General features: G+C 47.9%; 2 protein-coding genes across 2 annotated transcripts in view; one reads left to right on the forward strand and one right to left on the reverse strand.

Annotated features, from left to right (window-relative positions):
* The window catches only part of ZBP1 (Z-DNA binding protein 1), a 244968-nt gene that overhangs the window by 154231 nt on the left and 62755 nt on the right, over window positions 1-27982 (forward strand). The gene's annotated exons all lie outside the window — the stretch shown is intronic.
* RAE1 (ribonucleic acid export 1) lies at window positions 10590-26186 on the reverse strand. Its single transcript, XM_084887782.1, has 12 exons — window positions 25988-26186; window positions 23224-23320; window positions 22613-22717; window positions 20185-20277; window positions 17561-17647; window positions 16550-16636; window positions 16367-16438; window positions 15125-15232; window positions 12617-12723; window positions 12458-12533; window positions 11748-11942; window positions 10590-11026 (listed from the first exon to the last, which is right to left on the reverse strand). Exons 2-12 carry the CDS (start codon window positions 23311-23313, stop codon window positions 10940-10942), a joined length of 1107 nt encoding a protein of 368 aa, XP_084743908.1. The 5' UTR covers window positions 23314-23320; window positions 25988-26186; the 3' UTR covers window positions 10590-10939.

Raw genomic sequence — 27982 nt, forward strand, 5'->3', positions numbered from 1 at the left:
TCCTACTACGTGCCTGCGCAGTTCCAGGCCGCGGCCCTCGTGGAACGCAGAATCTAATGAATCAGACACGGGCATTTATTAGATGTTTACTGAGCCAATATTTAGCCCATGGCTACTAGACTACAGCGACATATGCTAAAGGTGAAATGATTATTTTTAAATCTATAGATATAATTCATCTGACGAATATTAATCAGGAATCGGGGGCTGCAGGGATGCACAAAACACACTCTAGCCCTATGGAGCGTCTATGAATAAGACAATCCAACAAGTAAAAATATACAATATATAATCCGGAAAGAAAGAAATCAGGTTGCTGCAGTCCCAGAGGAGTTGATGGGACAGGGAGGTAGTTGTGGGCTCTTCAGAAGTTTGTCCCCAACCACTGCTGCTGTCTGCGATTCCTTCTTCCTCCACCCTTGGAGGAGACAAGCAGAGGCTGTCCACCTTCCCTTTGCTCCTGTCTCCAACCACAGAAACAGGCCCATTTCCAGCCCTCTCCATGCCACACCTGGCAGGTCAGCTACAGAATTTTCAGAGTTCAAAGTTATTAGGAAATTCACATTTGATAGGAGAGCACTTAACCAAGTGTGGGGCCTTTCAGAGCATCCAGCCATGGGACTGTGCAGGTCATGCCCTCAAAGCTGGCCCTGGCACCAACTTGGCACCAGTGGGTCACACCATGATGGGGGCCAGCTCTGGGGTCTCAGACCTTCTGCATGTCCAGGCACCACTGTGACCCCTGTGCAGTTGGGAACTGGAACTCTAAGTGGAGTCACTCCTGGCCCCAACCCATGGACTTCTCTCTGGACAGTGGGACACAGGCTGGGGTCTGTGGGGACACTAGTGACACCAGGTGGGCTGAAGAGGGAGGGATGCAGGCGAAATGTTTACCAGTTATTCAGATATCCACCAGCAGCCACTGAAGTCTGATCCCTCCTTCCCCAGCCCTGGTCCTCACCGCCTTACACTGAGTATGGAGCCCTAAGTCTTCAAAGAGCCTACAGGGAACACATGTTTCTGTGTCAACTCATTTCCCCCTTCTCTTGTCCCTCCAACTCGCTGGCATAACACTGCCTCCAGGCCTTTGCCACACAGCTAGCAAGCTGAGGCCCTCGGGGAAACAGGTGAGTGAATGCACAATGGAACGAGGGAGGCGAGGGGAGCTCTCAGCTAGGAAAGGACCCTCCAACCTCCGTTTTTGAAAACTTTGATGAAAGTGTGGCTAGCACTTTTCCTCCCTGGCTGCTGGAAGATCAGCCACCATCCCTGAGCGACACAGTAACTACCCGGTCCAGGAAGTTCATGAACACCAGGTGACTTCAGGGAAAACAAAGGGCCAATGACGCCCTTCACCCTGGGAGGTAACAGGACAGTATCTGAGACAGAAATTCAGGGAAACTAGCCTAAATGCAGTGTAAGACCACATCGAAGCTGTATTTGCATTTGGATTCGGAACCCATTTCAGTGGTGGCAAGACAAACTGGCTTTATGATTCCTTGGGTTAGGAAAAGAAAAATGAACCCAAACATGGACTCACAAGACATGGCCTGTATGAAAAGAAGACTCAAGAAACTGAGACAGGAAAGCAAGAACAGAATGAAGAAAGTCAGGGGGTCTGCAAAGCCAAGGATGGAGCAAAAAAAAAGGAGTAAAGATTCTTCAGTGACTTTATCTGTGGTGACTGTGCAGATTTTTCATGAGAAGGTTAATAACTAAGAACTTTTAAAAATAAAATAAAGTGTGACCTACACTTGTTGCACCAGGGAAGGCGGCCACGGCTCGACCACGTGATCTTTTGCAGGCTGGGTTCTGTCGCTGGGCCTCAGTTTCCCCTTTTGTGACAAACAGGTTCTGATGGCCTTGGCCAGGAAGAGCTGGGACGGGATCCGCGGCGCTCTCCGCACGCTCCCAGGCAGGCGGTGGGTGCGGGCGGCGGCGACACCGGAACTACAAGTCCCAGCGCCCCCCGCGCCGGCCCCACCCTCTTTCCCTCCCGCCCCCCAGCCAGGCGGGGCGGTGCTCCCGCGGGGTGCGCGGCTTCGGCGCGCGGCGTCGGTGGAGCACGTGTTGGCGCCGGGTCCGGAGGGGTCCGCCAAGGTCTCAGCCCGGGGCGGCCGCCCAGTGCGGGGCCACAGGGTCCGAACGCGGGAAGCACGGGGCTCGGGCGCAATGTTGGTCCAGCTCCGGGCGGGTGGGTTTCCCGCGGGCACCTCGCCTCCTGCCCCGCCCGGAAGTGGCTGGGGTAGGGATAGCGGTGGGGGCAGCGGATGCCCAGGTACGGGTTCATTAACTCATTCATCCCCTGATCCCTTAAGTTTCGGCATCGTCAACCTCTCTGGTAGCCCCACTTTTGGACCCAAGTATCACCAACCTCTACCTGAGTCATTTATTTACCCAATTCATACCTAATGTAATGGGCCACCATCAGCGGGCAGGCCAGGCAGGTCCTCGGCCCCGCTTGAGGGTGGGCGTAGGAAACAAACGTGCCTCGCCAAAGCCGGTTTGGCTCAGTGGGTAGAGTGTCGGCCTGGGGACTGAGGGGTCCCAGGTTCGATTCCGGTCAAGGGCATGTGCCCTGGTTTGATGTTTCTCATTGAGGTTTCTAATTCTCTATCGCTCTCCCTTCCTCTCTAAAAAAAAAAAAAAAAAAAAAAAAAGCAATAAAATATTAACAAACAAAAAAAAAGTGCCTCCCTGCTTCCTGCAGGGACCAAGGAAGAGGGTAAAAGGCCCCTGGGAATTGGTGAGAACCAGAGCCATAAGAGTAGAGGGAACGGAAAAGGTGAAGGCTCTGAGGTGGGAGATACAGCCACCAACATTTACCAGATGTTTTTGAGTGCTGGCCACTTGCATGTGGTTAATTCTCACCGCTAATAGTAATGAAGGCCAGTTGCCGTGGAGTGCCCGCTGTGGGCCAGGTCCTTGACTGGGTTACGTACTTAGATTAGGTGGTTTAATTGCAAAACAGCCCTTGTCGTTGGTGGTACTATTAGCCCAGTTTTAAGCTCAGAGTGGCTTCCCCGAGGCCACCAAGGGCAGTGACAGGCAGGCCAATCCGAGATCCCAGCTTGTCCCGCCCACAGCCTCTGAGGAGGCCTTGTCTCCCCGCTTGAGGGTGGGCCGGTGGGGACCGCAGAGAGGTTAGTGAAGTGAGACCGGAGCGGAAATCCGCTGGATCAGCCCCTCGTGTTCCTTCTCTCTGAAGGCGGGTGGAATGCCTGGAGCTGGGCAGCCTCTGCCTCATGACGCAGAGCCCAGGAGACTCACAGACACCGGACCTGATTCCACTGAACACAGGACATTGGCAGCGTCTGGAGACATTCCGGTTGCCGGAAGGGAAGGAATGCTCCTGGCATGGAGGATGTGGAGGCCAGGGAAGCGGCTAAACATCCTACAGTACACAGGATGCCCCGCCACCAAGAGCTACCTGGCCCCAAACGTCAGTCATGCTGAGACTGAGAAACCTCATGCTAAACGGATGCCAACAACGAGGCTCCTTGTCATGGAAGAAGAAACCCCTGGGAGCACTCCTCCCACCCCAGCCCTCGAGGTCTGGGAGGTCAGCCTGGAGGCTGATCTTGGCCCTGTCATTTGTGACGTGAGGCTGGGCTCTCCCTCTAAAGTCCCAGCCCCTGCCTCACAGGGGCGACCCAGGGCCTTTTGTGCTGGGGGGTCGGGAGGGCAGGAGGGAAAGAGCACAGGTTGGTGACTCAGGCGGAGCTGCTGCTGCCCTATACACATACTGCCATAATGCCCTTCGTCCCCTGAGGACCGTGTCCCGGGCTCCAGCTCTGGTTGTGGCAGTTGGAATAGCTCCGTCCCCTCTTGCCGCCCACACAGGGATGTCTGACACCGCGTCCCACCGCACAGACTTGGTCCCTGTCCCCATGGGGAGAGCGGACTCAGGGCCCTGCTCTGGGAGGTTGGCCTTTGTCTGGGACGGTGCCTGGGGCGCGTGTGTGTGAGTGTTGGCCATGGGTTGAAATGTGTCTTCCAAAAAACAGGTTCAAGCCCTAACCCTGGTACCCATGGATTGACCTTCTTTGACAACAGTTATGTAGTATAACCAACTTAAGATGAAGTAATGTTGGGTCAGTATGGGCCTGATCCAAGGACTATTGTGTGTGTAAGAAGGACACATGAAGGACACACACGGAGAACGCCAGGCGACAGCGGAGGCAGAGGCTGGAGTGATGCAGCTACAGGCCAGGGCAGGTCATGCTGCTGCCACACCAGGAGCTGAGAAAGGCCCCGGACAGACCCTTCCCGCCTCGTGCCATCTGAGGGAACACAGCCTGGCCGACACCTGGAGTTTGGACTTCTGATCTCAGAACTGCCACAGAACCAAGGCCTGTGTCCAGCCTCCCAGACCGTGGTCATTTGCTGCCTTAGACCTAGGAGGCCAATGCTGGTGAGAGAAGAGCAGGACAGAGCCCTGGGCCGTGGGGACCACTGCTCAGCCTGGGAAGGGGCTCAGCTAAGGATCCTTCCCCTTCAAACATCCCCGTTTACATTCTTTCCGGGCTCCCTTCCCCACCCCCACTGGGAGGAGGATGGTGCCCGCCTCCCCCAGAGCCCTCCTGCCTGCTCCTGTGCATCAGGGCCCCCTGGCTCAGCCAGCGGCCAGGCCGGGTCCCTTCATCCCACCTGCATCTCCTAGATGCCACTGGCTGCACCTCCAGGCGGGTCTTCCCCCACTAAACGTAAGGCCGGGAGGAGGCTGCCGATGGCTTTGTTCCTGCGGGATCCCGGTGCCCGGCACAGGGAAGCGTTCAGTGGATGCGTGCTGAGTGAATGGACACATGAGTAACACCTTCCAGAAAACTGACATTGGGGCGTGCGAAGCCCGCCTGTCTTACGGGAGACGTGAGCAATGCGGGGTTCCTGTGGACTTAAGCCAGAGCGGCCGCCTCTTCCTCTCAGAGCTAGGCTGCAGGCTGGGTTCCCTCATCCCCTCCTGTCCCCGCCTCACCAAACCGGAGGCCGGAGGAGCCTCCACTGAAAACATCAACATGGCAAAGCATAGAGGAAGCACGAAAGGCGCAGGGCTGGCAGGCTTTCCCAAGGCAGGCTGGCCTGGTCTGGGCCCCGCCGTCTTAGCTCTGCAGGGACCTGCCTCCTACATCCCCCCCCCCCCCCCCCTGCTGCTCTGGAGATAAACTGACCTTCCCTTGCAGGCAGCACCGGGCCCTGCGAGGGCGGAGGGCGGGCCAGGGGCAGACAGCCCTGTTTGTGACCTGCACCGTCACACAGGTGCTAGCGACAACCTCAGGGGCCTCAGCTGCCTCAGCTATAAAATGGGCATAATGACAGTCACTTCCTCCCAGGGCCTCTGTGGAGACGGAACCAGACAGCACACAGAAAGTGCTGAGCGCGCCCGCTGAGCAGAGCTCGGTAGTGCAGAGCCCTGCAGTTCTCACGTTTTCCCCCAGCGCATCGGCCGCAGCCTGCACAGCGGCGCGGCAGGTGGGGCGGTGGCAGCCTCGGCAGCCCTCCCACACGTGCCGTCAGAGGTTCAGCAGCTTCCACCACCGGGGACAAGGTCCCAAATCCTTTCCTCCCCCACCTCCCAAACCAGGGCTGGAGGCCAAGCTCCATCACGCTTAGAAAAGCCGCCGGTGCCGATAGGAAGCGTGGGTTACAAACAAGTCCCGATCCGCAGGCTGCATGCTTTTCAGTTCTGGCCACTCCACAGGGAGGCAGGTGTGTTAGGAAGCCCCTTTGCCCAGTACGTGTGAGATTAATACCTGGGCTTTGAAAAGTCCATGACCCAGTGCCTGTCCCTGCGTCGGAGGGAGGGTGGCCACCTGCTGGCCGGGTCTTCCTGGTGAGTGCTGCCGAGACCCTGCCCCAGCAGGTGCAGCCTGGCCGTGAGTCAGATCACCGGGAGCCTGGTGGTGTTTCTAAAGGCTCCTGTATACACAGCATGGACATGGAATCTATCCTGAGGGCAGGAGGGAAGGGGGAAAAACGGTGGGGGGGGGCGGGGGCGGGAACAGCACGTTACACCTGGGGATCCTGTGTTAGCTCGGGCTGTTGTAACAAAAGACCCCAGACTGGGCAGCTTACATGACAGAATTTACTTCCTTACGCAGTTCCCGAGGCCAGAAGTCCAAGATCTAGGTGTTGGGAAGATCATGCTACATGAAATCTGAGCAGGTAAAGAGCCTGACAGATGCCCTGGGCCTCTGGCACCAGAAGCCACGAATCTAGACAGTGGGAAGTACTGGTCATCAAGACATTTTTTTCTCAGAAAATATCAGCTTCAGTTATTTCAAAGGCCAATCCGAGAGTCAGGAAGGTCCACGAAGGCAGGGAAACAAAGGGAAGGAAAAGGTGGCAAACTCGGTGGACGAGGAGGTGCCCACGGTCAGGAGTGGACAGGGCTCGGCCTGCAGGGGAAGGTGGCTATTTGTGGCCAGAAGTCCAGGTCAGAGTAAGAAAAGCCAGCCTCTCTCAGCCCCCAGGCAGCCCAGTGGAATCTTGTCGGAGTGATGCAGACACAGTATGACAGGCAATAGGGCCACATCTGATCATGAGTCACACCTAGGAAGAGGCCCACACTTGTGGCTGGTGGCAAAGATGTGCCAGGCACTGCCATGGCCGTGACGACCCAAAGGGCACTGTGGATTTGGACCCGTGGAAGCCTGGCAATTGACAGTTTCTTCTTAGTATTTTGTCCACTTCCTCTCCCCGCCCCCTCCCCTGTTCCACACCCCTCGGGAGAACCTACAAGAATAAGAATGCAAGCCAGTTATTTTTTAAGGGGCCAACTTACTTTAAGCAAGTATGCAAGGTTTTTATTTGCTTTGTAAACAGTCCTCACCTTAAAAAGCATTTCTAATATACTGAAACAAAATCCACAATAGACTAACGTACAACAGGCTAGAGTGATTTACTCTGCTGTATTTGCCTTGTGACAACACCTATGATGATAAAAACTCTCAAAACTGCAGCCACAAGGCTCCCCCACCTTCTCCTGCCCCCTGCGCCCAGCTCTGCGCGCCTGGGGAGCCTTGCTTAGCAGGAAGTCCTGGCGCTGTGCTGCTGGCAGCCTCTGGCTGACCCCAGCACCTCCCAGGACAGAGGTGGCTTGTGTTGAACTGCTTTTGTAAGTGCTGCCAGGACAGATTTCCACCAGGTGCTCTGCACCCAAGGTCTGGGGCTTTTATAGGGGGCTTGTCTAAAGGTCTCTGAGACGAGAGAGAGAGAGAGACAGAGAGACAGAGAGACAGAGACAGAGAGAGAGAGAGAGAGAGAGAGAGAGAGAGAGAGAGAGGGAGGAAGAGATTGGCTTCATGTATAAAAATAAGAATCCCAAATGGATCAGTTTCATTAAACGTCTACAAATGCAATATTGTATATCTCACTAGTATTCAAACACATTCAATACATTTGAAAACAATTTGTCACATAACATTTCTTTTGAGAAATTCCCCAGTATTCATGATCGTTATTAAATCATTGTTAAGCGTAGAGATTGCCAAATAACTTCAGAAGTAAAACATGAAAAATCTGCAGAGAATGTGCCGCTAAGGTGGGATGAGGGTGCATGTTAATATTTGATGAGTGGAGAAACCTTCAAATGCCAGGCCTAGGGCAGCAAAGTACCAGGGAGAGGTCCTGCCAGCCAGTGCAGTTCCACATCTAGTAGCCATGGTAACAGAAGTATGATCAGGTGAATTCATTTTATTATTCAACATATCACTTTTTTTGTACCAACTCTTTGAAATCTGCTGTGCATTTTACATTTATTTACACCTCAATTCACACTAGCAGCACGTAGGCCTAGAGCTTCAAATTACAACTCGGTTTAAAATAGCCCTCATCCCCATCTGGGGAGATACGGGTTTCATCATCTTTCCCAAACCAGGGGCAGGAATCATGCTAAAGGGTGAGCGGTGTTCAGTGTCTCCTACACCATCAGCAACCAGGCCTCAAGGTCCAAGAAGGAAACCAAGAGGGACATTCAATTCTTAAGTAGAAAAATCAGGACTCTGGCCTCTGAAAAATTGTTGCTTTCAGCTTTTCCAAAGGAGGCCATCAGTTTTTCTAAAGATAAAAATGTATTGTTTTAAAAAAAATATTCTTCTCACAGGATAAATAATCCCTCGGTTTCACTTTCCAAGTATCTTACAAGCTCAGTAACAAGAGCAAACCGGGAACCTACACTCATTTTTTCTAATAAAGTTAAGCCCCTGAAATTGAATACAGAACCTGTCCCCAATAGTGGTATTGGAGTCACTGGTGCCACCTGCTGGCTGCACCAAAGCACAGCATCACCCTTGGGGAATCCTCTTAGACAATGGAGAGGGGCTTCTCTCCATTGGAGTCCGCATTTCTCAGGAGGGACAGCAATGATTCTGCCATCAGCAGGCACTCACATTGCCCCACCAAATCCCACCCTGGCATCCTCTCGTCCAGGGGTCCGGGCCTAAGGCCATGGGGTCAGGCAGGCGGGATTCAGCAGACCCCCTGCGGAAGCGGGCTCAGACGTGTGCTGCATCCCAGAGAGCTGACTCGAAGACAGGCATGTTCACACAGAACATCGATTCCAGTTAACAGGATCTGCCTCCTAGAACACGGTCAGACGTGCACCTTCCTGTGGACAACTCCTACATCTGTAATGACATCTCGTTTCAGCATCGTCCCAGTGCGTCGTCCTGCCCACCAGTTCGCGTCCCCTCAGTAACGAGAAAGCCTATTCCCACGGAGTGGAAAAGCCTGGGAGAACCAGTCGGATAAGTCAAATGAAAGCAGAATCCCGGGGCAAGGCTAATATCCACTGTAAAACCTTCTCAACTCTTCTGTATGTCAGAAATTCATTTTTATTTTTACTGATTTCAGAAAGGAACGGAGAAACATCAATGATGAGAATCATTGATCAGCTGCTTCCTGCATGCCCCCCACTGGGGATTGAGCCTGCAACCTGTTCATGTTCTTTTGAGTAGAATCGAACTTGAGACCCTTCAGTCCACAAGCCAACACTCTTATCCACTGAACCACACTGGCTTGGGCTATATGTTGAAAATTCTTACAGTGAAACAGGGGAATGTGTGGGGAACACTACCGTGTCTTCACCATGAACTTTATAGAGCCCCTTTTATTAACTGGGTATACAGATTTAAATGGCAGAATGATGGCATTTCTTAGAGTCAAGATTACACTTGTATCTTTTTGAATAGAATATGCCATCAAATTTACCAAATTATTGAGCATCTACTGAACGCAACATGCTGGCTTCTGCAGAGACAGGGAGGTTTAAGGCGGAGAGTTCCTCAAGGCTCCTGTGTTTTTGAGGAAACATGAAAACAAATATCTTAAAAGTTTAATGATTTCAATAAATACCTCCTGGTTGACCATCAGCAAGTAAGTGGTAGTCTTTATGCTCATGGTGGGCAACAGCAGCAAACTCACTCCTGGTTCCTGGCAGCCCAAGGACTTGTGCACACATTCCCAATTTGCCAGTTACAAAAACGACCCCTTTGGCAATGTGGCAAAGCCCAGTCTTGGAAAAGAGCACTTCCGAAAGCTCATGGCTTAGACTCATAATTTTGTGGCTGTGTTCAACATTAGCTTAAAGAATGTCGGCACCGAGGCTACACTAAAGCTGTAAATCTACTTCCACTCCAGCGAAAGGGGCTCCTGAGCTAACCAGGCTGGTCTTCCACACTGCCATCTTTCCGACCTCTCTATCTCCCATCCATATACATCATACAGCCGCAGGGCTCATTCATAAAAGGGAAAATGAGATGCAAAAGATGAACTTGAAAATTCAGGTTTCTTTTTCTAGAGCCTTTTTCTCTCACACAAAAAAAATAACTTTTCAGGCTAAGACAGAGCCAGAGAGTTAATGGATCTGAATTCATTTGTGCTCCAAGTACCAAAGAATTTACACCAAGTGCAGAGTCTCCTCCAGGAGGAAATTTTATTGTCATTGCTCTTGAGAAGCAGGCAAACACATTGCTTACATGGTGACACTGATTTCCACACTCAGCAAGTTAGTTTACACACCAGCCCCAGACAGTAAAGTGTAAGAAGCATTTGGGATCACAGGGTAAAAACACAATAAACTCCAAAGTCAAACATCAACTATTATAGAATTTTATTTGGTACTTACCGATCAGGAATTTTAAATTATATGAAATAAAAAAGCAACACACCAAAACTATCACTAGGGAATGAGTAGAGCACTTCCCATGCAGGGAACTGGGGTTCTAACTTGGCCACACACACACAGCACCCACTCGGGCCTTGCCTAAAAAGGCCCGTCCCTCAGTCTCCAGGACAGCTGCCCAGCAGAAAAGCACTGGGATGTTAAAGATGGGAAAGAAAGGAAAAGGAAAACGCATTGCAACTCTGCTGGCCCATGCTAGCAGGGGCTGTTGCTAGACATTCCATTTGGTAGAAAGTCATTCACAGCCCAGAATTCCCACCTTTCCCAAGCTTTGAGATCCTGGCATTTCCCAAAGGGCATCGGAAGTCACAAATCAAAACCCACGACGATGCTGAACAGGAATGATCACTGCAGAGCTCACGGGTGCTCTCCAGGCAAGGGAGGAGATGGACAAAGGGAGCTTAGAAGGCAGTCTTTAAAATGTTTTATTACAAAGAACAGTACTGTGTTGATAAAACGTTGCCCAGTGTCTCTAGAACACACTGTTGAACTGAGCACTGCAGACCAGGGGCCCACAGGACTCTACCTCGGTAATGGCCTCGGTCCCTGTAGGGTCAGAGGACTCCTGTAACAGGCAGTGGAATGGACAGACCAGCAGTCACGTGGCCCGAGGGCCCAAATGCTAAACCATGACATTGTTTTCCCCAGGGGTTGAAATCCACATCCATGATTGACAACCCACCAAAAGCCAGGCCGCAGATTCGTCCACATCAGGCAGAGCACAGAGGAAACGACTCCGGACCACAGACGTCTCCGTCACTACTTCTTGTTCCTGGGCTTCAGTTCTTCGGCTGCATTCCGCAGGAAAATGTAATTTTTCTTTTGAGGATTATAAAATTCATGGCCCTGATGGGGAAAACACACACAACAATCTTATTACGAGAAAGCAAAAGTTAGCACTCTGTGGGCACTCTTCACGCCGTACCCAGCACTACATGTACGAGGCACAGTCTCCGGAGAACAAATGGAGAGAAAAACTAACTTCAACAGGAACCTCCGTCCTCGGAGAGGAAGCTGGGGACTTGGTGGGATTTGCCTTCCATGTCCCACTTGGAGGAACCACTCTGTCTGTACATGTTTGTCTTGTAGGTGCCACCCCTTTAATAAGCCTAGATGGCCAGCCGATTTGGCTCAGTGATTGAGTGTCGACCTTGATTCTCCGGAGGTCACGGTTCGATTCCCAGTCAGGGCACGTGCCTGGATTGTAGGCTTGATCCCAAGAGTGGGATGTGCAGAAGGCAGCCTATCTATGATGCTCCCTCATCATTGATGTTTCTATCTCCCCCTTCCTCTCTGAAATCAATAAAAAAAAAAAAATAAAAAAATATATATATATATATATATATATATAAAGCCAAGATGACCACCCTCAGAGAGCAAGGCCCTGGAAGGGTGGCGGACGATTAGCTCTGACATGCAGTTTCATGGAAGAGATCTTCTCATCCATGACTTCACTGGGACAAGAGCTTGGCCTAGGGCGAGCTGCCCCAGACCCAGAGGGAAGGGAAATGGAGTGCTTGGTGTGCCTGTTGTGCGTGGGGAGATGCGGCGGGCCAGGAACGCTCACCTTGGACCAGTCGTAGCTGGAAGCGTAGGCAAATATGTTTCCGTTGTGATTGAAGCAGCAAGCCGATATGGGCTGATCTAACTGTTCCGAGGTTTTCAGTTTTGTTCTAGCATCTTTGTCCCAGAAGCTGAATCTACCATCAGATCCCACGGTGGCAAGGGTGCCGTGAACAGGATGGAATGCGATTCCATTGACCTGCAGGGGTTGACACGCAGTTAGAGGCAGACGGAGGAGGAGAAACCTGCTTTCACCAGCTCGTGCTTCCTGCTTGCAGCTGCTGCGCCTGGTCACAGGAACAACTAGCCATGCTCCCTTAGCCACCGCCAGCCCAGGACTGGATCGTGGCTCTTGTTACCAACACAAGTCAACAGAAGGCAACAAGTGTGCAGCTAGTGACACTGAGGCTCAGCCTCAGGAACCGCTCTTCGTCCTCAGCAAACAGCAATTTCTCAGGATAAGCCAAGTGAATAGACCAGCACCATGAAGGGGGATGCTCTCCCTCATCAGCCCTGAGCTTGCACTGAGAAGCAGTCAGAGGACGAAGACAGTCAACATGTTCACAAAAACAGAAAACAGCCCCACGGAGGCAGCCGCTTCCCTCGAGCCGTGAGCCCTACATCGTCTCTAGTCCTACAATGACTCAGCCACCCACCTCTGTGTCTGGTTTCTAGGCGCATTCCGTTCTCAAGGTTAAGTTTCTAAAAACATACCGCATAGATGTCCTGAGGAGCTGAAGTATTGGTTCCGTTAGATCGGTGACATTTAAAGGTAAAGTTATCTTTGGCACTGAAAAACAAAGGTCCCAGTTAAGTTTCCCTTTTTTAGAAAAAGTCTCGGTTGAAAATGCACCGCCAACCAAGCCCACTCACGGGTTTGGGGGGTTGATGTAGTGGATGGCTACTCTGCCCTCGATGCTTCCCAGCGCGAACCCTGTCGGTTTGTTCTGCTTGTCTTTAAAGATGGCCACACATCGGTGCTGTAGTTTGAAAAAACAAGATAAGCACATCCTCACAGTTAAAATAAAACATTTCATACGAACTGAAAGGCAAATTACTACTACCCCATTTTCCATTTTAGGAGAACCAGGAAGGTATTACTCAAATATAAGATATTTCTATTCCTCTAGTCAGCACTATTTTCTGACTTTCTTGCTTTCCTCTGTCACCCCGGAGACCTGGCTGCCACTCCAGCAGTGCCCACGACCCTCAGGACCCCACAGGACCCTACTCTGGTGCTGGCCTCTCGTGAGGAGGGAGAAAGACACATCAGTGTGAATCTTAGCCCAGCACTGACTGGCACCCTTCACTGTGACCCAGTGTTCTGTGCCTCTGCCCCTCACTGAAAAAGGGAAGCAGTGCCTACCTGGCCATCACTGGGGACCAAGGGTCAAGTGGGACAGGGCTGAGCCAGCGCTTTCTAAACCACAAATGGGCAATGCCGAAGCAAGTCACTGACCTGATCCAATCCAGCATCTGCTGGATTCCACCCAAGATTCCACAGTAAGAGCCGAGAGCCCAGCCTTCTGGGCAGAGGAGCAGGGCTGGGCACCTCTGGGTCCTCCCTTCCTCCTCCTACTCATGGCAACCTGGCCTACCCCAGAGGACCACCCACCATGCCCAAGCTGGACATTTTAGCTTCTGCGGAGGTCAGGAGATGCGGCCGGAGCAGCACGAGATGATGGGAAAAAGCAGTTTGTTATTGTGATAATGCAGAGCACACAAACGTCCTACAAAAATGGAAAGTAGCCGGAACAGGTTTGGCTGTTCAGTGGATAGAGTCGGCCTGCGGACTGGAAGGTCCCGGGTTCGATTCTGGTCAAGGGCATGTACCTTGGTTGCGGGCACATCCCCAGTAGGGGGTGTGCAGGAGGCAGCTGGTCGATGTTTCTAGCTCTCTATCCCTTTCCCTTCCTCTCTGTAAAAAAAATCAATAAAATATATATTAAAAAAAAAAAAAAAAAGGAAAATAAATGCTGGTTCCCTTGGTGTCATTTGCTCTTTACCCCGTTGTATACCATAAGCATCTGTAGACGGAAGCGGTGGACCTTCCCCACATGCCATGTGTGTCTTAAAAAAATGTTTTCCCTAACTGGCAGCCCTGACCAACTTTAAAATCATTTTTCGTGAGAATTTTTAGCTGAAAATATTCAAGAACACCCAAATTGTGAATAATATATTTACTTTTATAATGTTCATTGCAAATAGATTTTTAAAAATTCAAACTATAATGGCGTGTGGGGATGGTTTTCGTTTTGGACGCGTTGCAGTTAACTAATTAAAAACAAATGAACAAAATAGCAAGTTCATTACTTCTGTAAGAAAAGTTAACAAAACGAGACAAAAGTCTGCAAGTACTTGGAGGACAAGAGGAACCACGGCTGGTCAAGCTGTACCCCTGCCAGCCCACCAGCTCGGCACAGGGTCTACTGCCCGCACACAGACAGCAACCACACAACTGGGGTACGATTTACAAGAACACATCTGCATGGTGACCCGGGGAAGACGGGTGGCATTCCTCAACAAGTGAATGAGCAGGCACCTGGAAGTGAAGCCAGACTAGACTAGGTTTTATCAAGGAGCTTGAATTTACCCAAAGGGCAACGAGGTCAGTTAGGGGGTTGAAGCCAAGGCATGGCAGGGTCATATGTGCCGAGATAGGAGTCCGCACACTCAGGTATGGAGGATGGACTGAAGGACCTAAACACTTCTTGTTACTCAACTGGTTAGGGAGAGGGGTCCAGGTGGTGGGGTCAAAATGAGGTTTATTTCCTGGGACAAGTGAGAATTGAGCATGTTGCACTAAGCACTATGCGGGGGAGAGACTGAAGGTACAGAAGGGAGCTGGCTGATGAGTGGCAGGAGGTTCCTGAGAAGGCTGAGGGCACGGGTCCTTCCCTGAAACCGGCCCTGGGAGAACAATACCTCCACCTGACAGCTGGGGATGGGCTAAGGAAGCTCCAAACCATCAGCTTGTTTTCTGAGAAGCTGATCTGAGCTCTGAGACAAAGGGGAAAAGAGGGAGAGTCTAGGGGACCCAAGAAAGTGAAGATCTAAGAGCCTGTGGCAAGTGGAAGACAGAGCAGGAGACAAAAACCTATGACACCTGGGCAAGACGAAGGCACTGTGGAAGGCCGAAGCTATGAGCTTACAATGGAACTAGTCCACTGGGAAGTGCAGTTTTATACAGTAGCACCCAGCTATCAGGAGGAAGTTTAGGAGACAGGTAAGCTGGGCTCATCCAGCGATGAAGAGTTTTCACTCGCTAGACATTTGTGTCCTTAAACTGACTCCCTTTGAAAATACTTACAGGTGTTTAAAACCATACTTGGGCACAGGATGGGTCTAAACCCTGGCTTCTTGATCTGACTTCCGACTCACCTGATGTTTCAGGGGAGATTCTATCCTCCTGAATTCAGAAGGCTGGTTCTCCAACTGATAGACTATCAGTCCCCTCTCTGCAGTTGCCACCACGGCCATAGGATATATCTAGGGAATGGCGGAGAGCAGAGACATGACTAAATAGAGAACTGTGCTTTTAAAAAAAGCCCACTGCCCCCCAACCCAGGAGCGTGCTGTCTTTATACCAAAATATTATATCAAATGTTTTTACAGTTATAAAAATAAGTCTGAATTTTTTCTAAGTTTAAAACCTAATGATATCAACATGTTTTAAGAAAACAAAAAATCACATTTAGATAAAATCATTTATTTTTAAAAGACTATTTTCTTTAAAACTATCTTATATAATAAAAGGCTAACATGCACATTGGGAGTTTGACCAGAGGGGGTGGAGCTGGCTGGCCAACTGCCCACATCCCCTCCCCCAAGCCAGCCTGGCCCCAATCAGCCCTGAAGGGCCAGCAGGCCAGACCCCACCAGTGCACAAATTATGCACCAAGCCTCTAGTAAAATATATGAATACTTAGATAATAAACTTAGTCGAAAAGAAATAAAAATCACCTATAGCTCTTCAAATAATAATAGTTGTTAATGTTATGATAGTTTTACAACCAGTCTTCATTCTGAGCATTATACATGTATGCATGCGAATGTATGTTTCGATATAATCCGTACCATTAACTGAAAGTATGTATTCTAAGAATACTAGTGACTATCTAATATTCTCTCAAATAATCCTACCCTAGGGTTCACTTAATCACGTCTGCCTTGCTTGCCCTTTAGATCACTTCCCATGTTTCACAGTATTATAACAACAGAGACCATGTTCAGCCTTCTTGTTCTCATGACAAATTTCTGTAAGTGGAATTGCTGGGCAGTTGGTAGACAGCTTGGAGACTGATGACTAAATGGATGGAGAAAGGTCTTCATTTTCTCACCCACAGAGACAGTCCCCACAAATCTAATACTGCCCATATTCCTACAGTCACATGATAAAGGTCATATCCTGATGGCACATAGCTCTCTGCATATATTCAAATGACAAGTGACCAAAAACCTGACACCCACTATTTAGTAATTCTGGAACAAATGCAGCACAAGAATCTGATTTAAGATAACTGAGGCAATCTGGACTATATTCCCTTCCAATTGCAAGATGTCATAAAGTCAGAAAAGCTTTTATCTTTTAAAAGGAAATAGGTATAAAGTTAGAAACTTTACCATGTCGGCACAATAACACCTCTCAGGGAGCTGCAAAACCATCATGGGATTTGATGATCGTGTATCCCAAAACTAAAAGAAAAAAGCCAGAAAGCGACCATTCAGAGCTGAAGCCCAAACAGTGTAAGAACAATGAACACATGTTGACCTGGTCCGACCACAGGGCCCCTCAGCCGAGTGTACCTTCAAAGTCTTATCCCAGCTCCCGGTCATCACACAGCTGTAGTTCGGGGCTTTGATCCAATGAATGGTTTTCACAGGAGCATCATGCTTTCAACAAGACAAAACCAAAATAGATGAAGGTAAATGTAACTAATGCTAACAGCTTTAGTTCTGAAAGTCCAAAGAGAAGGAATTATTTAAATACTGAGGACATACCAAACAAAAGTAAAGGGTATTTTAGCCCTTCACCATGACCAAAACGTTCAAATAATGTAAGAGCCCATGTCTCCCTTCCATTCTCATAACTTAATTGGATTTTACCCACAATTAACTAGCATGTGACAGTGAGAGGGAGTCCCTCCTGGGAAATCATCAGAAATAACTAGTAGGGGACTCCACCAAGGTTTTACTTACTCATTGAGGTGACACACTAAGAGATCAGGAGTTGCCTCTTGACAGAGCACTGTGGCCTGAGTGCGGGACACCTCCTGACACCATCTCAGTGTCCTCATAGGTTCCAGTCCCCCGCTCTTGGTTCTCTCATCTTCGCCGCTTCCACCTTTCTTAGCAGACTTCACACAAGAGCCTGCCTTGTCCCTGAGTGAACTATAATCTCTGGAGCGTGTGAAAGCATCCCTCACTGTTGTACCTCCCTGCTAACAGTGCCTGGCATACATCAGGTATTGGGTAAATACTGGCCCAATGAACGAGTGAGCACATGTAGCTCGTAAAAGACAAGCCACCACGGGTACTGAGTGTCAAGCGAGTGAATGTTGAGGGTCACCTGTCACATGCGTCCATTACAGATTTAACTAACTCCTCATGATGCTCTCATCTGCATAGACACGGAAGACCCTTCACAGAGCCGTCTGTGGAGCACTAGTAAGAATGGTCACAAACGGTTCTGTTGTGCTAATGAGGGGGTTTCTGTCTACTTAAGTCTAAGTGAGTTGGTATAATCAAACCGCATCGTTTCTATAAGAGAATCCTAGAAATTAAATTATAGAACTTGAAGGGGCAAGTTCTCCTTACCTGTGCAATCTGTATCGCTTGATTACTGTTAAGGTCCCACATTTTGGCAGTTTTATCACATGAAGCCGTAAAAACTTTGCTCCCATCCTACAATAAAATGGAGAGAATCTATTGTGCTAATAAAAAAAACAATCTCTATCTATATGTATATTTAGATGAGGCTGAATGTATTCAGGCAGGTTTTGTTCTGCAGTTTTTACTTTCCAATTAAATGGGGCCGCTATACTATAAATGACAATGTCATAAACAAAACACATTTTCAGCTCCATTTTTATTGATTTGTTTTATAAGACATGCTATGTAAACAGAATCAACAAATTCAAAGGGCACGGTGAGGACTCGGCCTCTGCCACGTGACACCAGCTCTCTTTTCAGAGGCAGCCAGGGCCCTGACACGTCCTCCAGGAATAGACAGCATATCTGGTATCTATGTCGGTTAACCAGGAGCCACTTACACTTTTTTTCTTATTTTAATCAATTTTAAGCCTTCACAAAAGTTGCAAGAATGAAACAATGTACACCCATAAACCCTCCACTTAGATCCACCAATTACAAACATTTGCCATATTTCCTTTTTCTCTTTATACACACATATGTCTATACTCAGTACTTTAAAAAATATTTATATATATATATATATATATATATATATATTTTTTTTAGAGAGAGAGGAAGGGAGAGGGATAGAGAGTTAGAAACATCGGTGAGAGAGAAACATCGGTCAGCTGCCTCCTGCACACCTCCTACTGGGGATATACCCGCAACCAAGGTACATGCCCTTGACCGGAATCGAACCTGAGACCCTTCAGTCCACAGGCTGATGCTCTATCCACTTAGCCAGGCCAGTTAGGGTTATACTCATTACTTTTGTTCAGCTCCATATCTAATAGCATTCCAAAGGACATGCAATAAAAGGACACTGATATTCAATAATTAGTGGTCCTATGTCAATTACAGAATATCCTAAAAATAGCAGTTCTTGTAAATGGTTTTTAAAATATTCACATACAGAACTCAAAGTAGGCCATTCAAATATGAAGAAGCACAAGATAATTTTTACTGCCTGGCTAGCGTGGTTAAGTGATTGAGTGTCGACCTATATAACATGCTGGGTTACAGGCTTGATCCCCAGTGTGGGGCGTACAGAAGGCAGCTGATCAATGATTCTCACTTATCATTGATGTTTCTATCTCTCTCTCTCCTGCTCCCTTCCTCTCTGAAAAGATATGTATACATATACATATACATATACATATACATATGCATATACACATGTGTGTTTATGTACACACACACACACACACACACACACACACACACACACACTAGCATGCACTGGTGAGGTCCCTAAGCCTGGCCTACAGACATCCCCTGAGGTCCCAGATTGCAAGAGGGCAAAGGCCAGGCCAAGGGACCCCACCAGTGTACGATCTGGGCTGGGGAAAGACCACAGGAAGGCTCCAAGGAGTGTCTGGCCATGTCACCGAGCCCTGATCAGGGCTGGCCAGCCAGCCAGGGAACGGTGGGAGGGCTCCAGGGTGTGTCTGGCCCATTTCACACAGTCCCCATTGGCTGAACCCCAGCAGCAAGCTAACCTACTGGTCGGAGTGTCACTGACCTCTGATGGTCAGAGTGCATCATAGCTACAGGTAGAATGGTCATTTAGGCTTTTATATATATTTAGATATAGCCTATCTAATAAAAGCCTAAGATGCTAAGTGTCCGGTCATCCAATCAACCAATCAAAGCATAATGTGCTAATAGTATGCTAAGGCAGCCCCCAGGCAGGAGAGGGAGCAGAAGGCCTGGGCTGTCAGCTCTCCCCACCATCCCCACTCCTCCTTTATCCAGGGGGCAGGCCCTCCACAGCTGTAGCTGCCTCTGTGCCTTGCCACCTATCCTTCATCTTCATTAAATACTCCTCAATCAATAGCAACAATAAACAACTACAAAAACCTTGAACATGCTTTTTATGTAGCTGACAGTCAGGATCTGGGAGGGAAAAGGGAATCCCAAATAACCAAATGTCTTCAAATGTCTAAGAACAGAAAATAATTTATTTTTTAGATAGTAAATTTCTAAATTTTAATATATTTTATTGATTTTTTACAGAGAGGAAGAGAGAGGGATAGAGAGGTAGAAACATCGATGAGAGAGAATCATCGATCAGCTGCCTCTTGCACACCCCCTACTGGGGATGCGCCCGCAACCAAGGCACATGCCCTTGACCGGAATTGAACCTGGGACCTTTCAGTCTGCAGGCCGATGCTTTATCCACTGAGCGAAACCGGTTTTGGCAGTAAATTTCTAAATTTTAAAACAACATAAGCTCATGGAATATTTAGAAGTAGGAAAGGCCTCAAGAAAAATCCTCTGTTCAAGGTAACCTGTCATTAAAATAATGGATTTTTTATGTAACAAAGCTTTCAGAGATTAAAGCCGACAATGATAACATCAGGAACATCAATAAATAACTATATTTACACTCAGATATCTAGAATTCCTTCAATGTGTACTCATACCTATTATTTGTGTTTGGGGTTATATAAAAACAGAAATATACCAACATTCTGAATACACTGTACTTTATGTAGAAGAAACATGAAAAACCGAATGACACTTACATCACTCCAGCAGACGTCGAGGACTGGCCCCGTGTGCATCTGCTGGGCTTTAGGAATAGTCTGTCCACTGTCTTGAACTTCCCAGCAGCGAACCTATGGTAAAAAGACAAGTTAATGCAAATATAGCAATATATGATAAAATATATGCCTTTAAAAACTAGTAACTAATGGAGTACAATTAAAACATATATGGACTTCTATCAATCTACTTATTAAAATCTTAGAATAAAGTAATTTTAAAGTATACACAAGTAGTTATTTTCCTATTCCTATTTCTAAGCCATTTAAATCTACAAATTTGTTTGCTTCCATGTAAAACTGCAGATAGTTTTCTCAATATAGCTATGAGCCACATCTGTCTTTTTAGGTAGAATCAAAACCAAAGTGGAAACTTACCTTTCTTCTCTGAATTCTTTGATTTTTTATATAATTTTTCCCCAGTTACAAAAGTAATGTATTTTACTTAGAGATTCTGTAAATATGACATGAAAACCAAAATCACCCTCAACCCACCAGACAACTAGTTGGCAGCTGTGTGCTTTCAGTCTTTCTAAGCACACATATTTTCTTTGAAAAACGAGACTGCACAGTATCTTCATTTTTGTAATTGCAGTTCCCCTCAACAGGAATTGCAATTACAAAATAAACATTCTTACATTTTTTTTGGCAGAGAATCAACTGAAGTCTTTCTAGAAACTCCATGTAAAAATCAAACCTGCTCAACCTTGACAACCTCCCCGCTGGCCTATTCTCTCCTCTCCTCCTCCCCTCCCTGCCTCCTGCTTCCCTGTTGCAGAATCCTTTTCAAAAACTTTAAAAATGGTATCCCATCATTCCAACATATCATAAATTACCATTACTATTAGATAGCATAATTTTGAAGTTTTACTGCGTGAAGACCCTCAAGGATCTATGCTTAGATCCTCCTCAGGCCCTGAGGGGAATCGCTGAGAGACAGGATTAAGAACCGTACGAACACACAACTACCAGCACACCATGTAAGGTTTCAGCTTAGTGTTGTCAGCACCAAGTGTAATTCTTTTAGCCTTTTAATTTTTATTAATTTGATAGAAAAACAAGTTTATCATGTAAATGCCGTGTTTACCTATTTTAGGTGTGGTTAAAGTTTAATGGATCACTTGAACCTCTTTGTGAAGTACCTCTTCACACCCATTGCTTATTTTTCTACCAGAGTTTTATTTCTTTTTATATACTATGTTTTTGTCTCTTTTTTTGTACACAACAGTTAAGTATAAGGTCTATGCAGAATCTGTGCTGTATCTCAAGTTGAAAAGTTTGCCATATGCCTGAAGAACATGCTCAAGAAGCCTAGGTACACTGTCACAGACAACATGAATTCCCAACGATTGGGAATACACTTCCAGATACTGACCTAGAGGAGGAATTTCTGAGCTACCCGTATAATCGTGCTTTCTTAACAAACCTCAGTGTACCAAGAAGTGACGTCTGCCCACTCAGAAGGGTTTACACCAGTGGTTCCCAATGTGGGGCACATGCCCACAGGGGGACAATTCAAGAATGAGTAATTGACAGTGAATTTTTTGCACTTCTTATAGTTCTAGGGGCCTCATGTACAGTATGTATCTATAATAATAAAAGGGTAATGTGCTAATTAACCGGATGTTCTTCTGGATGAAGCTGGGGCTACGAGGGAAGCCTGGGTCCCAGGTGCCTGCTGGCGGCGGAGGGAAGCCCGAGTCCTGGGTGCCAGAGGGAAGCCGGTGCCAGCAGCCAGGGGAAGGAAGGCCTACCCTTGCACGAATTTTGTGCATCAGTCCTCTAGTAAATATATATTGTGATGTATTTATGCATTTCAGTTCCCTATTATGTTTTGAAACTTTATTTGCTATTTTTTTAAATATCACTTCATATTATTATTTATTTTTAACAATTTCTTAGTGATTTCTTCCTCACTACTTCAACTGTCCTTTTGTTCATTTTTCTTTTTCATGGAAGCCATGTTCTTTGGAAGCTTGTTTAGACCAAGTTAATAGCCTTTTAGGCTTCCTCCACGGGAATAGGAGTCATTCTTTTAATAATAAGAATTATATATCACGTGGGGGGGGGGGGCATCAGGTTTTAGAGATGCTTAGGTGGGGCCTGGCCAAAAAAGGTTGATGCCCTCTAACTCAGCAGTCGCCAACCTTTCGGACTTCACGGACCACCAGTGGTCTAAGGGCCACCGGTTGGTGACCACTGTGCTAACTGATTTATCTATAATTTATTTATTTAAATATACTAAAACATTTCTACAGAAAACGGTAAAGACAGGAGAGTTCCATATATCCCACACCCAGTTTCCTTCTTTCATTTGTCTCAGCTTCATCCACTTGGGAGAGGACAGAGCCAAAAGGAAAGCTAATTCCACCCATTCAAATTACAGAACACACACATAAGGAGCACTTACATCATTAGCCCACGATCCGGCAATAAGAAAGTTCCCTGGCAAGGTTGGTGGGCTAAAAGACAGACAACCAATGCTATCATCAGGAGAGGATGTCACTTCAATATCCTGGCGGGGGAAAGAAAGGTCAATGTTAAAATGTATGTATCATCCCAGTTTCATTCAAAAGTGCTTTTTTTTTTTCACTGAACACCTCACGGTGAAATTCCCTTGTGCTCAAGAACTGAATCAGACCTAGACCTGTCTTACTTTGCTCAAAAGGGTGAGAGAAAGAAGCCACTGAAGGCACCAGCACAACCACGTTTCCAGATCTTGCCCACCATCTTGCCCTTTAGTGCTGATCACAGCTATTGCCTGCCCTCCCTCCCCGCAGAGATTCTGATTCAACAGTGTAGGCCTGGCCTCAGGTGATTCTGGTGACTGGGGCAGTGAGGGGGACACCAGTACAGGGACATACGGTCTCTGTGCTCCAATGTTTGAGAGAGCAACCCGTCAAATGTTCAGAGCTTTCACTCCAAAGGAGGCTCCCAAACTATCAGTTTCTCCTGCTGTCACCGCTGTGGGAGACCCCGGCCTGCACTCTTCAGGCAAACCCAGGATGTCCAATGTGGTACCTTCATAGGGTTGTGGTTATCTGTAGTTGTGCTGCCAAACATGCTGGTCCCACTAGTTCCAAAACCAGAGGTTGTTCCAAACAGACTCATTTTGGCTCTAAAAAGATAATGGAAAATGTTAAGGACAAGTCCTTTTTTAAGTTATAAATACCACTGAGAGGCAAAACAAAACTAATTAAGGCATAGAAGGGAAACAAAGAGTACATGGCTTGGTGCTAGGCCTATCTCTATTGAAGAGATCTAAATATGTGAGAGAGTGCTTTTTAAAAATAAACTTTCTATTTTAGAAGTTTTAGATTTATAGAAATTGTAAAGATAGGAAAGTTCCTATGCACCCACAGCCAGTTTCCTTCCTACACTTGTCACCATGGATAAACCAACGCTGACACATCCCTGCAGTGCTTCTCAGGCCTCAGCTAGAACTCAACTCCCTCAGGCTTTACAGCCACACTGTGCTAAGCACCAGGATACAACAGCAAATCAGCAGAAGGTCCCCCTCTTCCAGGTTCCCACTGAGTGAGAATCTACTTTCTGCTTACTAATCTCTGCTCACTAGTTTAGGTCAAGATCTCCACGTGAAGTTACTTAGAAAAGCAACCAGTTTTGGCTGAGATTTCTTTGTAAGAGTTTTTCAAAGTAATCCATTTGGTCTACATGAGCACCAGCCTCACATATGGGTGGATATTTGCCAGCAAGAATCTCCCATTATGAGTTGTTTTAGTAAACTCACCAGGGTTTAGACCCTGCTCTCACCAGGCCTTACTTTCCTGCTTTATAAATACAAAATACTTTTTCCAGGAGTACCCTGAGGATCAAATTGGGTTATACATGTAGAAAGGGCAGTAAGTACCTCGCACTTAATGGGTACAATAAACAACTTTCCTTTGCCAGGAGAAAGTCTGTGCACTGTAACTCCCTGATGACTCACGTATGCTGATAGCAAAATTTCAAACCAAGAAGCCTACCATGTCAGGCACCTCTCCCAAAGGAGTCAGGGAGCTGAGTGGCATACTTGCCAACAAGGGTAACACCTCTAAAAAAAGACAACACAGACTGGGAAACTACTAGGAATTTTGGAAAGACACTGGAGTTTCCTGAGCTTAATGAAAAATAAGCAAGTGCAGACATGTTAGGTCAAAGCAGCAACTCTGAGCACATTAATCTCTCAGAAAGCAACTCTGTGAGAGGTGGTGGTGCGTGCCAACTACCGCTGTCTTAAATATGACTAATGTACTTGGAACACCAATTAATTGTATGTGAACAAACAAAGCAATGGCCAGGCTTCTGCTATGGAGTCCAGGAACTAGCTAAATCACTTTGGCCATGTTATTTAGTATTGATTTTCTCATCCATAAAAAGTCACTGACATCCATCTCACAGGGTTATGAAAACCAAGTGAGCACACACAGTGCCTGATACTTTACTCCCATTCCTTCCCCCTCTTCAACCACCGAGACGGGAGAGAACATTTCTGCCATTAGGAAAGAGCACAGGTCATTCAAGTCTTCATCAGCCATTGTGGACCGCGGAATAGGCAGGTCCTGGGAGCCCTCAGTTCAGAAGGCTCCTGTCCGCCTTTCACCTACCCCATCTCCCCCGCTGCCCTCCTCCTGCTCTCCACCCAGCGCTCTCTGCCCCTGCACAAGGCGTGCTCACGGGCCTTGGGGCTTTCCTTCTAGCTGTGGCGGGGTCACCCTCCCTCCCCCCAACCTCCAGCTGTCTGTCAAAGGATGCCTCCGGAGAACTTTTTGAGGGGACCTAATGTTCTAAAACTGCATCGAGGTGATGTTTGCACAACTATATTAAACTCCCCAAATGCATCAACATGTACACCATGGTCTAACTCACAATAAAGCTCTCAAACGAATATTTTCTAAAAAAGGTCACCTCCTCAGAGGCTTCTCTGCCCCGCTAATTTAACACACCCAACCTTCGATCACCGCCTCCCCTGCCCCCTACCCCGGTTTCCTTCATAACACCTCTCACGATCTGGAATGTCTTTGCCATCAACCTCTTTCCCAGAACGGCAGCTGCAAAAGCGCAGAGCTGCCTGGGCTCCCCGCGCACACCTGGCGCTCACTCAGCACAGGGCCTGCCGGGCGGTGCCTGACAGCCCCTGCCCGGGGGCAGAGTGTGTGTGTGTGTGTGTGTGTGTGTGTGTGTGTGTATGTGTGTGTATGTGTGTGTGTGTGTGTGTGTGTGTGTGAGAGAGAGAGAGAGAGAGAGTGTGTGAGAGAGAGAGACAGACAGACAGACGAGAGAGAGAGAGAGAGAGAGAGAGAGAGAGAGAGAGAGTGTGTGTGTGTGTGTGAGAGAGAGAGAGAGACAGACAGACAGACACCTGGCGGAGGAAGACAGGAAAAAGAGACTTCGTTTCAGAGAGTGATAAGCGCAAAGGGGCAATAAGGCAGGCTGACAAGGGGGGCCAAAAGGTGATGGCTTAGGGTAGCAGAACGGTCAGGCAAGGTCTCTGAGGAGGTGACATGCGTTTGACGAGAAGCCTGAATTGTGCATGGAAGGGCGGAGGCGACAGACGCTGCCTTCAACTCTGGCCCTTCTCCGTGCCTCAGTTTCCCCACAAGAGAAACGAGGTGCTTAGACCCGAGGTAACCGCTGAGGCCCCTTCCTGCTATGACGTCACTCCCAGGGACCCCCTAGGGGAGCTTTTCAACAGGCGGGCTGGACGCGGGCGCACCTGGCCGGGGAGGGGGGCCCGGCTCGGCGGCGCCATGGCGGCGGTAAGGAGGAGCGGCACGGAGACTACCTGAGTCGCACTACGGCGAGACGCCGGCTGCAGGGACCGGAGGGACTCGGGAGCTTGTGACCCCACTCCGGCACGAAGGGGGCAAGGGCGAGGTGGCGCGACCAAGGATCCTGCAAACCCGGGATCTCCTCACGAGCCCGGGCCGGGATCTCCTCACGCCGGCGGAGGAAACTGCCCCTATTACGGTGGAGACACCGCGCACGCGCACTCAAGCCACTTCCTGTGTCGCCCGGAAGACAAGAGATAAAAGGCTCCTTCCTCCCGCCAGGCGACGACACATGCGCACAAACGCTATTGACGCTGAGAGGAGATCCTCCTACCAGCAGCTTGCGGATTGGTGGGAAGTTCCGACTTTAGGTAACCTAGGGACCTCTCTGAGAAACCCGCAGCCCGGCCGGTGAAAGGTAGTGTTTCTCCTGTGAGTTAAAAGCCAGGCAAGATTCTGATTGCCATCCAAGGCCGTTCTTCTAGAAACTGATGGAACTCTGCACGGGTTCCCGCCATCACTTCCCTGTTTGCGAGAGGGGTATCCTGAGCCGTCCTAGCTCTCTGGACTTCAATTTCCAGCTAAAAATGTCTAACTTCAGGACTGTTCTTAAATTGGTTCAAGTGGAGTAATACACGCGAAAGGCTTTGGGCAAATGTAAGGTTCCATAAGAATGTTAAGGGGCTGTTAGGACACCCGTGCCAAATGGAATTTTTCAGCTGGTTGCTTTTTCCTCCTTTCAGGGATGTCCAAAGCCCGGGGGGCGGGGGAAGGGAGGAGGATGAGACGTTGTTATAAAATGCACTCTCAGACGGTACATGGTGGCTCCGAGAACCCACATTTCTAGCAAACGCCCAGCTGGGGTTGCGGGACCATGCACTGCAGTCTCGAGATATTGAGATCAGGTATTTAGAATCCCTTAAGGGAGCTTGAGGAAGCTTTGATGCCTGGGCCTCATGTTCAGGTTCTGATTTAGTTGCTCTGGGGTGGAACTGAGGGAATTAATGTTTGGTTTTTTTTAAAAAAAGCTCCCACGTGATTCTAAGTTGCAGCCAGATTGAGAACCTCTCCTCTAGATAATACTTATTCTTTTGAGCACTAGATGACCCCTCTTCTGTAATTTCCTGAGCAGCCCTATAAGATTGGTATTCTAACATTCCTCATTTTACAGAAAAGGAAAGTGTGGCTGAGAGAGGTGAACATGACTTGTTAGAGACTACACAGCTGTTACGCAATAGAGACAAGGATGTCTGCCCAATGCCTAACTCTTCTACCTACAGAACCTCAGAATCTTCTCCAAGTCCTCTCTCCTCAACGAGACCTTCTCTCATTCTTCCCTAAATGAATCATCACGTTCCATCTCTCTTTAAACTCAGAGCCTTCTCAAAGCGATCTCAGTGCTGATATTTGGCCTAGCAAAACTGTATTTGCCTTGTCCAGCTTCCTAGACCTTAAACATTGTGTCTTAATTCCATGTACATCTTTTGCAGCACTAAGCACAGCATCTTACATACATTCAGTGTTAATATTTGTTGAATGATATTGTTCTAGTATGTACAAAGAATCTTCCATAAGTACCTATTATGATACAGATTCTTGCATAATACTGGTAGATTCAGCATACTTTAAAAAATATTTCTGGCCCTAACTGGTTTGGCTCAGTGGATAGAATGTGGGACTGTGGACTCAAGGGTCCCATGTTCAATTCCAGTCAAGGGTGTGTACCTTGCTTGCAGGCACATCCCCAATAGGGGGTGTGCAGGAAGTAGCTGATTGATGTTTCTCTCTCATCGATGTTTCTAATTTGCTCTCCCTCTCCCTTCCTCTCTGTAAAAATCAATTATATCTATCTATCTATCTATCTATCTATCTATAATATTTCTGCTACTTAGGGTTTTTTTTTATTATTAGTCCTCACCCCAGGATATTTTTTCCATTACTTTTTAGGGAGAGTGGAAGGGAGGGAGAAAAGGGGGAGAGAGAGAGAAAAAAAAAAATGATGTGAAAGG

This window comes from Pipistrellus hanaki (assembly GCF_964339955.1).
Source record: "Pipistrellus hanaki genome assembly, chromosome: 6".
Lineage (NCBI taxonomy): Eukaryota > Metazoa > Chordata > Mammalia > Chiroptera > Vespertilionidae > Pipistrellus > Pipistrellus hanaki.